The sequence below is a fragment of the Tursiops truncatus genome, chromosome 4, assembly GCF_011762595.2.
Source record: "Tursiops truncatus isolate mTurTru1 chromosome 4, mTurTru1.mat.Y, whole genome shotgun sequence".
In the NCBI taxonomy this organism is placed as follows: domain Eukaryota; kingdom Metazoa; phylum Chordata; class Mammalia; order Artiodactyla; family Delphinidae; genus Tursiops; species Tursiops truncatus.
The window spans coordinates 30,817,643-30,830,373 of record NC_047037.1 but is presented as its reverse complement, the minus strand read 5'-3'; the positions used below and the strand labels follow the sequence as shown (position 1 = coordinate 30,830,373).

The 12,731-nt window shown below is 38.0% G+C and overlaps 1 protein-coding gene across 6 annotated transcripts in view; it reads left to right on the top strand.

The window, feature by feature from the left end:
• PPP2R3A (protein phosphatase 2 regulatory subunit B''alpha) overlaps positions 1 to 12,731 on the top strand; it is a 224,484-nt gene that overhangs the window by 99,154 nt on the left and 112,599 nt on the right. For all 6 annotated transcript variants that reach the window (XM_019934215.3, XM_019934213.3, XM_073803800.1 and 3 more), the window contains one exon: positions 1,890 to 1,992. In XM_019934215.3, the coding sequence (XP_019789774.1) occupies positions 1,890 to 1,992 (103 nt within the window). The remainder of the gene's footprint in view (positions 1 to 1,889; positions 1,993 to 12,731) is intronic.

Here is a 12,731-nt window from a genome sequence, read left to right as displayed (position 1 = left end):
CAACTTAGACATCCAGACTTACTCATATAAGTGGTAGAAAACTGTTGAACATTTTTGGAAAAGGGAATTATATAATCAAAGAATGTTTTAGAATGATGAATTGTCCATGATGTGAGGTTGCATGGACACTGAAGCCTGTTATGACCCTCTTCCCTTCTAAAGGTCTCAGCATGAAGTAATAAGACCCTGGACTTGATGATAAAACAGAAATAGGAAGGAAGGAATGGTTGTCTAAAATGTTTTGAGGAAATATTCCTCAGGACTCTAGTATTCCCATCCCAAATTCCAAGCACCTAGTGGTCTAAAATAGAAAGCTGGGAGTCATCATGGACTTCCCCCCTTTTACCCCTCCACACCTATCAACTACCATTTCCTTTCACTTGAACCATATTTGCCCCTTTTTCTTCGTCTCCCACTGCCAGTATCCATGCTCAGGCCCTTGGAAAGATTTCTGCTTGATATTTATGAAAAACACATCTGATCATGTCACAGTCCAAGTTAAAATTCTTCTGCGAGTAGGCGAAAGTCCAGGCTTCTTGACCTAACATAAAAGGGCCTCCAGGGTCCAATCCTACCATGTCCCCTTCCCTTACCACCCCAGTGCTTGCAGCTGCTCATAATCTGTGCAGTCTCACACCAGGTCTTTGTACATGCATCCCTCTTGATCTGCAGTAGTCCACTTTCCTACTTCACAACTCTTCAGGGAATTTCACTGGTCCTCCTGTGTCTTTCCATGACACCCTGAGTTTATTACTTCTGTAATAACATTATACAGGATTATACATCTTATTGGTGTAGCTCTTTCACTAGACTGTAAGTTCCTTACAGGGCACAAAACTGTCTTGGGCTTCCCGGTGGTGCAGTGGTTGAGAGTCCGCCTGCCGATACAGGGGACACGGGTTCGTGCCCCGGTCCGGGAAGATCCCACATGCCCCGGAGCGGCTGGGCCCGTGAGCCATGGCCGCTGAGCCTGCGCGTCCAGAGCCTGTGCTCCACAACGGGAGAGGCCACAACAGTGAGAGGCCCGTGTACCGCATAAACAAACAAACAAACAAAAAACTATGTCTTATTTTCTTTGTATTTCAAGTATTCACAAGGCCAGACAGTATCTGGCACACAATTAGCATTCAGTAAATGATTAAGGAAGAAAAGCAAGAAAGGTTGGAAACTAATTGGATGTGGAGAATAAGGAAGGGAAATAAGTTTAAAATGACTTCAAATTTTCAAGCCCAGATAACTTGGAGTGGTACCACCATTAACAAAAATAGACATCCATGACTTTGAGGGAAGATTTTAAATTTGGTTTTCGCTATTTTGACTTTGCTGTCAGAGTATAGCATCCAGATGGAAATGTCCAGCAATTAGTTGGATGTGAGGAATTCTTAGAACTTGAAGATTTAATAGGGCCTTCATTTTCTTCTTAAGCCTGGTGCTTCAAAGTCTAATTTCAAAAGCCCCCTATCATGTTAGTCCTGAATATGTCTGCCAGCCTGGACAAGCAGAAGTTCATGTCTTACGTGGTATGTAGTGGTCCATCAAATGTGTTCCCTCCTAGTGGGCAGCTCTGGAGTTCTGGTTCCAGATGCCCTAAGCTAACCTGAACAGACATTCTCTTTCAAGTGTATTTTTACATGCATTAGTTCAGTTGACTCTGTGGTCTCAGAAGCATTCTACAAAAATAATGTACCGTCTTGTTGTTGAGCTTTTATTAAGATGGCCCTTTGACAAAATCAAGAGCATGGAAAAATTTCCTTTTTTTTAATCACTGAAAAGAGAGCACTTGATTCTTGATCTAAATGGCCTTCAGATCAGACTGAAATTACCAACTATTGATGTTGTAGTCATTGTTCATAGTAGCTAGTCTTCCTAAGCAATTGTTTCTTTTCTAGGTTGCTGAGTAACCATCATGATGATGCCTCTAAGTTTATCTGTCTCCTTGCAAAGCCCAGCTGCAGCTATCTAGAACAGGATGATTTTGTTCCTTTACTTCAGGTAATTTTCATTTCCTTTTAAAAATGGGTTTTATTTTTAGAGTTTCAGAGGCTTTTAAAATTTTTTCAACTGTGAGATATGTCAACTGAGATATACAAATTTAGAGGTCAGATTTCTAGACGAGTTGTTTCCAAGCTTGTTTTAGCAGCAAAATCCTTTTGTTTAGAGAAAATTAACACTGATAATAGTATAAACAGATAATAGTATGAAACAGATAAAACAGGGCTACTCCCACTGAAGCAGAAGAGAGAGGCCTTACTCAGCCTCTCCTCTTGCCCACCCACAGCAGTCACAGAAGCACCTTCTGAAACCAGGAAATTGGCCTAGTTGAGTAGACCTTTGTTAAGGTTAAAGAGAAAGAGATCTCCAACAGAAAGAGCCCACTTGGGGAATATTTATATCCAGGCCTTCTGATGAGAATCAATTGCATGCCAATACTGGATCTGTTTTTATTATAGCATTCTTCATAGCCTGATACATTACTTGTTAATATTCTTAATTTCATATTTAAATATTACATTTTTCTAAGTAGTTCACAAATTACTTGAAGCTGAGACCTGCCTTTCATTTCTGTTGAATGCACATCATTTTTTTAGTTGTTCTAGTAAATCCTTGTTTACTGTTAGTTAGGATACCTAAAGAAGGGCAGAAAGATGCATTAATGTAGTGCAGGTTTTTTTAAATTGTATTCGTGGCTACCATCAATTTTTTAATAGATTTTTGTTGAATTGCAACATACATACACAAAAAGACACATTAATCACAGTGCATCAATTAATTTTCACAGTGTGAGCACATCTGTGTAACTAGCACCCAGATGAATAACCAAAATTACCAGTACTCCCAAAGTTCTTCATGCTCCCTCCCAGTCACTGCTGCCCTAGGGGAACCACTATCCTGACTTCTAACACTGTATGACATAGATTTCTAGTTGTTGGAACAGTTTTACATGTTCAGAAAATGAAGTTTAGTTGTAATTTATTTTGTGTGCAGGGTTTTGAGCTTGTCTTAATTTGCATGGTAGCCTTGATTATCCTTAGACTCATCTGCTACATGTTTTTGTTCCCCTTTAAAAAGTGTTCATGGGAATGAGGATTGTTAATCGTTTCTTACATTTAATCAAGATCATCATACATAATATCCAATATTATGTGTTCCTATTTATGTTTTGTGAAAGTTCTCCAGCCACCCCTCACCCTCACCAGCTCAATCCATTCGCAGTCGTGCTCTGTCTCCTACAAACTGCATCTTTTTGGCCCCCTTCCCCTAAGAGCTTCTGGTTGGGTCTGGCAGATGGATAGCACCGCCAGGAGGTGGGAGGGCAGAAAAGAAAGAAGTTAGCATTTCTTCCCAACTCTTTGCTTCAGCACAGTAATGTATTTCTCTATAATACAGCTTCTGCTGGATGGCCGCTTCTCCACAGTTGTAGTGCCTACTGGGCTCCTGTAGCTCTGTTCCTCCCCTTGCCCTTTGGCCCTAGGGATTGTAACAATATCTTTCTGTTGCTCATCCCCGGTGCCTTCCACTCCCTTGTTTGTTCCCTTAACCTCCCCACGACTCCACACATAATTGCTTCGTGAAAGGTTCATATGGGTGAATTCTTTTTCCTATGGGGACCTGCCTTGACTGAGTTTTATCAGAAGCTTTAATAAAAGCTTTGACAGGAATATAAATGAAGCTGTACCAAGAGAATTATGAACAAACAACAAAATTATGAATTAGTGGACATTTTTACTTCCGTCCCTTAAATGTAAGGAGAAGTTTTATTTTCATATAAGAAGTGGACGTATGGAGTCTTCTGGTAAAAGATGACAGACTGATACATTCTCCTCCCATTCTTTTCCAAACTCCTCCAGTTAAAATATAGATATTTAAAAGGAATAAATCCATGAAAGTTAATGGAATGGCATAGAGGAACAGAGGAGGAAAAAAATCAGTATACAAGATACGTAGTTATTCCTTGGAGATAGAAAGCAGAAGCAGGCTAAGGAGACCACAGCCTGGAACGAGGGGCTGTGTATGGGCTGCAGTGGAGAAGTGAGCTACTCTGTTCCACTCTGCTCGTTAGGATCCCAGAGAGGCTGTAAACTTGGAGTTGGCAGAGCTGATGAGAAGTATTAGAAATGGGGAATCATTGAAGGCTGGTATACAGAGCAGTTGACCAGTTGACTCCTTACCTGGTTCCCAAATGTAAAGTGCAGCCTGACAAATTAACAAACAATAGAGCATGTTAAGACAAATTCCAGTAGAGGAACATCCTAGATAGTGTCTGGCCAGTACTCATCAAAACTGTCAAGATTGTCAGAAAGAAGGGAAGTCTGAAAAACTGTCTTAGCCGGAAGGAGCGTAAGGAGGTACAACAGCTAAATGTAATACGAGATCCTAGAACAGAAAAAAATACATTAGGTAACAACTAAGGAAATGTGAATTAAGTATGGCCTTGAGTAATAGTAATAATAATGTATCAATATTGGCTTATTAATTATAGCAAATGCTAATGTAAGATATTAATAATTAGGGATCTGGGTGCAAATATATGGGAACTTTATACTGTCTTCTCAGTTTTTCTGGAAGGCTAAAACTGTTCTAAAAAGGCATTTTTAAAAAATAATTACTATATTCAGGGAGATTATATAAAACAAGAATAGATGCTGACACAAGAAAGAGCTGTTTGAATTTTAAAATGTAAGTGCCAAAATTTTAAATTTCAACATAAGGCCTGGAAACTAAAGTTAAGGATATCTCTGGCACACACAAACTCACAGATGGGGGAGAAAGAGAGAGACAGAAGAGAAGACATAAAGGACCAATTCAAGAATTTCAACATCTAACTAACTGAAATCTGAGGAAGAAAGAGGGGAAAAAACGGAGAGAAGGAAATCATCAAAGAAATAATATAAGAGTCATCAAGGAAATAATACAGGATGGAGAGAATTGGAAAGACTGGAGTGATAGGATGGGTCCAGAGAGCAGGAACCCAGTGGGATTCCTGTTTCCTTTCTTGAGGAAGTACAACATGCCTGTGTAACCATCATCTGATCAAAAACAGAATGTGACCCTCCCATCCCAGCCTCTCATGTTCCCTCCAGTTACTGCCCACAGAACCAGAATACACAGAATATAAATCTTCTGGTTGAGAGGAGCCTCTGAGTGCCAAACACAGTGAATAAAAAAAAGATATACATAAACCAGTCCTCTTGAAATTTTAGAAAACCACTGGAATCCCCCAGAGAGAAAAACCAGGTCACCTTAATAAGAATAAGAATCAGGATGGTATTAGATTCTCATTGGCAACTCTGGGGAAATGGATTTGAATTCAGATTTCTACATCCTGCCAAGCTATCAATCGGATATGAGGTTAGAATAAAGTCATTTAAAAATTCAGAAAGTTTATCTCCTGTTTTCTTAGAGAGTTATGGGAATATATTCTACAGCAAATTAAGTAAAACAAAAAAGAGAAATGCATGAGATACAGGAAAGAGTGGATTCGATCCAGAGAAGCAGTGAAATAAAGTCCCAGGTTGGCAACTGAAGAACAGCCAGTCCAGAATAGAGAAGGTGGAGGATTTCTCTGGAAAGGGAGGTAGAAGGGGATAGTTGTTACATGTGAGAACAGGGAAACTGGAGAATATGATGAAGATGCAGCATCGTGTATCAACAAGCTAAAGAAAAGCAATTAGAAACTCCTTGAAAAATGAAAAAACTGTGTAAGACAGTCATGTATAAACACGAAGCAAACTGAAATGTGACATGATTATAAACAACTGATGGAGGGTAAGAAAAGGAAGTTCATCTAACCTCAATGCCTGGAACATTCTCCTTTGAATGCCCCCAAGGGACATGATGTTGGACCAATAAGAAATGAAATGCATTCCTTATATGCTGCTTAACTTAGCATTCAACAGTATTTATATAATCAAAATGTCATAAAATATTTTGATGTATAACACCTAAAGTCACTCTATGGATTAACTGTAGAAAATTTTATTATGGTTGCAGAACAGTATTTAAACAACCTGAACAATGTAAAAGTCAAAATATTGCCAACAAAATGTGAAAGAGAAAAAGAGGGAGAAGAGAAAATAAGGGTAGGGGTGCTATAATCATCATCCTATGTAAAAGGAAATTAAGGCACTAAGATGAATGGGGTGAAAAATGTATAAATAGATTATTTGCAGTTTACAAAGATAACCAATACAAGAACTAAAAATCATAACCTCAAATATTGGGTAAGGTGAGTAAAGTGGGACAGTTTAAATGAGCTAAACCCTCATCTTCCCTAGCAAAGAATAATAGATATTGTCTAAAGTTGATAGAGCTATAAAGAAAAGTAATTGTAGGGACTTCACTGGTGGTGCAGTGCTTGAGAACCCACCTGCCAATGCAGGGGACACGGGCTTGAGCCCTGGTCCAGGAAGATCCCACATGCTGCGGAGCACCTAAGCCCATGTGCCACAACTACTGAGCCTGTGCTCTAGAGCCCGCGAGCCACAACTACTGAGCCCATGTGCCACAATCACTGAAGCCCACACGCCTAGAGCCTGTGCTCCACAACAAGAGAAGCTACTGCAATGAGAAGCCCGCACGCTGCAATGAAGAGTAACCCCCGCTCTCCACAACTAGAGAAAGCCTGAGTGCAGCAATGAAGACCCAGCACAGCCAAAAATAAATAAATTTTTAAAAATAAATTAATTTTAAAAAGTGATGCCTATTAAAAAAAAGTAATTGTAACATAGTATTTAATTATACTTAAATAATAATTAAATTTTATGTTTAATTATAGAGCTAAGCAGCAAAAGAAATAAAAATATAAATGATTCAAAAGAAGTGGGGCTAAAGGTGCATGGATGGGGTAGGTTGGTAGAATGGTTCTTCCACCATAAGTTCTTATATACTCCTTGATTTTATACCATGTGTATATGTAATTTCTCTTATTTTTATTATGGATAATTTTGAGCATATACAAATGCAGGCAGAGTGATCTACTGAACCCCCATGTACCCATCACCCACCCCCAATAATAGAAACCAAAGAGATAGAGAATTTTAAAAACAGTAGCACTTTCAGTAAGTTGAAATCTTGGTATGGGGAAAACTTTAACAAAATAGACGACCAATTAACTAATTTCATCAAGAAAAAGGAGAAAGAACTAATAGACAAAATAAGAAATGACAAGGAGGAACAGAAGAAATTTTTTAAAAATCATAAAAGACTATTTTGCAGGCCTCAAATTTATTTGGAAATAAATTTGAAAACCTAGCTGAAATGGAAAATTTCCTAGGAAAATACATCTGACCAAAATTGATCCCATTTTATTTATTTATTTATTTTATTTATCTATTTTTGGCTGTGTTGGGTCCTCGTTGCTGTGCACGGGCCTTCTCCAGTTGAGGTGAGTGGGGGCCACTCCTTGCTGCAGCGTTAGGGCTCCTCATTGTGATGGCCTCTCCTGTCACAGAGCATGGGCTCTAGGCACACGGGCTTCAGTAGTTGTGGTGCATTGGCTCAGCAGTTGTGGCTCATGGGCTGTAGAGCTCTGGCTCAGTAGTTGTGGCGCACGGGCCCAGCTGCTCCGTGGCATGTAGGATCCTTCCGGACCAGAGCTTGAACCCATGTCCCCTGCATTAGCAGGTGGACTCTCAACCACTGCGCCACCAGGGAAGCCCAACCCCATTTTATTTAGAAAGCTTAACAAAGTAATTTCCTTAGAAGAAGTAGAGATCTTTATTAAGGAACTACCCCACAAAAAGCACCAGGCCCAGGTAGTTTCACAAGGGAATTCTACAAAACCTTCAAAGACCAGATAGTCCTAATGCTTAATAAATTATTCCAGAGAATTGAAAAGGAAGGAAAACTCTATAGCTCCTTCTATGAAACAACTGATACATAAACCAGGTACAGACAGTACAAAAAAGAAAATTGCAAATGAATATAATTCATGATTAATAATAAAAAGTAATAAATAAAATATTAAAAAGATGCATACAACCTGGTGGGATTTATTCCAGGAAGTCAAGATTGCTTCAGTATTAGGATCTTTTTTAATATCACATGTTGTTTCTAAGAAAAAAATTATGATTGTCTCAATAGATGCTGAAATCACTTTGGACAAAATTTAACACCCATTCATTAAAAAATGCTCAAGAAAGTAGATATTTGAGATACTTTCTTAACATGATTATAATATATATACCTAGCGCTAAAGCCAGTATAGAAAAACATTAGAGGCATTTCCATTAAAATCAGAGACAGGGCAAGGATGTCACAATATCCATTACTGTTCAGCATTGTACTAGAGTAATTATACTGTACAAGAGAAAACAATTAGAGGCATAAGAATGGCTGAAGAAGTAAAGTATTCATAGATGACGTGACAGTAAACCTGGAAACCCAAGAGAATCAGTGATAAAACTCAAAACAATAAAATAATTCAGTAAAATAGTAGGAAATAAAATTAACATATACAATCATCAGATCTTCCATTTCTGACCAAAATGGAGTAACTGGGATTGGATTTGCCTTCCTACCCGAAACAACAAAAACGTCAGGCAAGAAATACAAAATAATGGTTTTCAAGGTGCCAGACATCTGGCAACAAAAGATAGTGATTCCTGAGAAACAGTAAACAAACAAAGTGATCCTTATGATTGCCTTGAGAGAGTTTCCAAGCCACAGTGTGTTGATGGGGACCCTAGGCAGAGTTCAGGGAACTCCCTGAGTTTAGGAGACAGAGCTGAGAATCTAGAGGGACCAAAGTAGCTAGAATTCTTGGGACAGAGCACCAAAGAGGAAAGAAATGCACAGAGAGAAAACTCCAGAGAGCTTCAGAACTCCTCCATGAGTATTCATCAGAGGTACTGATCAGCAGATATATGTGAGGAAAGTAACCAAAGCTGAAGAAAGAGCTACCCCAAATTAGAGGGAACAGTACCCATAAGTCACACAGGGCCAATCAAGAATAATATCTGTCTCTACCATCCAGACTGGAAAACCTCATAATACACGGCACTTTAGGTAGAGTAGTCATAGGAGTCTTGCCTCAGTAGTGGGGAATAATTAGCCCTAAATTAGATAGCACTCAGTCCTGTCTAACAGATCTGAAAAGCAAAATCTAGAAGGATGAGAGGGTTTTTCAAAGTAACTTAACAGCATCGCAGAACATAAAATATTTATTCTATTCAGAACTTGAGAATAAAAGAATATAAAAATATCCAGCACTCAAAAAGGTAAAATTCAAAATGGCTGGCAACACCAGGCATGCAAAGAAACAAGAATACAATTGATGATTAGGAGAAAAATCGATCAATTGAAACTGACTCAGAACTGACACAGATGTTAAAATTAGCAGACAAGTATATTAAAACAGATATCAAAAACTGAATACTTTTTTAAAGACCCAAACTGAACTCGTAGAGATGAAAACTAAGGTGTCTGGGGTGAAAAATATACCAGATTAGATTAACAGGAGATTAAACATTGCAAATTAAATGACTAGTGAACTTGAAGACATAGAATAGAAACTATCCAAAATGAGACATAGAGACATAAAAAAAGAAAGAAAAATGAAAAGAGCATCAGTGAGCTGTGGGGCCTAACTTCAAGCAACTTAACATACTTATAAATGGAAGAGAGGATGTTGTTAAATAAAGAATTTGTCAGGTCTTAGTCGCAGTTTCCTAGGACGGAACTTCTAAAGCCTCGGAATTTCCCGAATGATGAGTGTCTTTGTTTTTCATGGTGGGCTCCTGGGACATGCCTGAGTTTATACTAATGAGGTGACTCATTGTGGGCCCCTATATAGTTCCAGGATGAGGGCTTCCCATGCCAGAAAGGCCGACCATGTGATTACAGGTTGAGACTTTCAGCCAGGTGATATCAGCCTGACCTCCAAAGAGGCAGGGAGCCTGGAGATTGAATTCAGTCGTGTGACCAGTGATTCAATCAATCATGTCTACATAATGAAGCCCAATTAAAAAGTCTGGACACTGAAGCACAATTGAGCTCCCCCTGGTTAACGATACACGGTAATGTGCTAGGAGGGTGACACATCTTGAGGACACAGAAGCTCCACATTTTAGACCTTCCCAGACCTTGCCCTATGCATCTCTTATTTGGCTGGTCCTCATTTGTATCCTTTATAATAGAATAGTAATCATAATACATTACTGTCCCCAGTTCTGTGGGTCATTTGGGCAAGTTGTTGAACCTCAGAGGATAATGGAAACCCCCAAATTCATGGCCAGTTAGTCAGAAGTATGGGTAGCCTGGGAACCCCAGAGTTATGGCTGGTGTCTGAAGTGAGAGGAGTCTTGTGGGGGACTGTGCCCTTAACCTGTGAAATCTGCACTAACTCTGCATAGTTAGTGCTGAAATTGCATTCCAGGGGGACAGAAAATTATTTGAAGAGATAATGGCCCAGAATTTTCTGTACTTGGTAAAAACTATAAACCCATGAAACTAAGATGCTCAATAAGCCCAAAGCACAAGAAACACAAATCTATACTAGGGCACATCATAATAAAGTGGCTCAAAACCAGTAATAAAAAGAAACTTTGAAAAGTAGCCAGAGAAGATAGTCACATTTCATAGAGTGGAACAAAGATAAAGATGACAGCGGATTTCGTGTTGGAAAAGTCCAAGCCAGAAGACAGAGGAGCAACATCTTTAAAGTACTGAAAGGAAAGAACTATCAACCTTGAATACTATACACAGTGAAAATACCATTCAAAAATGAAGGTGAATTAAGGATTTTTTTGGACATAGAAAGGCTCAAAGAATTCATCACCAACAGAAATGCACTACAAGAGATGTGTTTTGTTTGTTTGTTTTTTATTTGTTTGTTTGTTTTAAAAGTTGTTTAGGCAAGGAAGAAAGTAATACCAGATGGAAATGCAAATCTACACAAAGGAATGAACTCCAGAAGTGGTAACTACATGTATGTGATTTTTTATTATTCACATCTCTTTAGAAGAAAAGTAACTCTTTAAATGAAACTATCAACAATGCATTATGGTGTTTCTAATATATGTTTAAGTACAATTTGACAACAATAGCATAAAGACTGGGAGAAGAGAAATGGAAGTATATTGTTATGACTTGCATGTAATCCATGAAGTTGTATAACATCTCTTGAAAGTAGATTGTAGTAAATTAAAGATGTATGCTGTAACCTCTGATGCACCTCTAAAATAAGAGTTATAGCTAATAAGCCAAAAAAGGAAATAAAATGAAAGAATCATAAAGAACACTCAGTTAACACAAAAGGAGGCAGAAAAGGAAGAAAAAAAAAAGAACAAAGAATGGATGGGACAAATAGCAAGATGATAGATTTAAACCTAACCATATCAGTAGTCACATTACGTATAAGTGGTGTGAATACCCCCAAAAGCAAAGATTAGACAAAAAACCAAGACCCAAATATAGTATGTTGCCTGAAAGAAATATAAAGACACAAATAGGTTAAAAGTAAAAGGAGGGAAATATATATACCATGCTAATATTAATCAAAAGAAAGCTCTTACAGAAATGCAAATCAAAACTACAGTGAGGTATCACCTCACACCAGTCAGAATGGCTATTATCAAAAAGTCTACAAGTAACAAACGCTGGAGAGGGTGTGGAGAAAAGGGAACCCTCCTACACTGTTGGTGGGAATGTAGATTGGTGCAGCCACTGTGGAACACAGTATAGAGGTTCCTTAAAAAACTAAAAGTAGAGCTACCGTATGATCCAGCAATCCCACTCTTGGGCACATATCCAGACAAGACGAAAACCCTAACTTGAAAAGATACATGCACCCCAGTGTTTGTTGCAGCACTATTTACGATAGCCAAGACATGGAAGCAACCTAAATGTCCATCAATAGATGAATGGATAAAGATGTATATAATGGAAGCCATAAAAAAGAATGAAATAATGCCATTTGCAGCAACATAGATGGACCTAGAGACTATCACACTAAATGAACTAGTAAGTCAGACAAAGACAAATATCATATGCTATCACTTATATGTGGAGTCTAAAAAAATGATACAAATGAACTTATTTACAAAACAGAAACAGACTCATGGACATAGAAAACAAACTTACAGTTACCAAAGGGGGAAAGGAGGTGGGGGTGGGGGGGAGGATAAATTAGGACCTTGGGGTTAACAGATGTACACTACTCTATATAAAATAGATACACAACAAGGACTTACTATATAGCACAGGGAACTATATTCAGTATCTTCTAATAACCTATAATGGAAAACAATCTGAAAAAGTATATATGTATAAAATAAGTAGCAAGAATATACTGTATAGCACAGAGAATTATTAGCCATTATCTTGTAATAATCTATAGTGTAGTATAATCTGCAAAAATACTGAATCACTATGCTGTACACTTAAAACTAACATAATATTTGTAAATCAACTATACTTCAATAAAAAATTAAATGAAAAAAAACTGATTCAAATTTGTAAAATAAATATCTATATTCCAAACGATAAATAAGTAAAATACAGGACTAATCCCATAAGGGACATACAGTTAGTAGACAAACAGTGGGAAAATGTTAATTCTCACTAGATATCAAAGAAATGTAAATGAAAGCAGTCTGAAGATGACAATTTACACATTCTAAAAGAAACCCCCCAAAAAGTTGAATGTTTATATCCAGTGATGGTGAAGTTGCCCAGAAATTGACTCATACATTCTTACAGCCATGTTGTTCCCACCCTTTAGCCAGAAATGT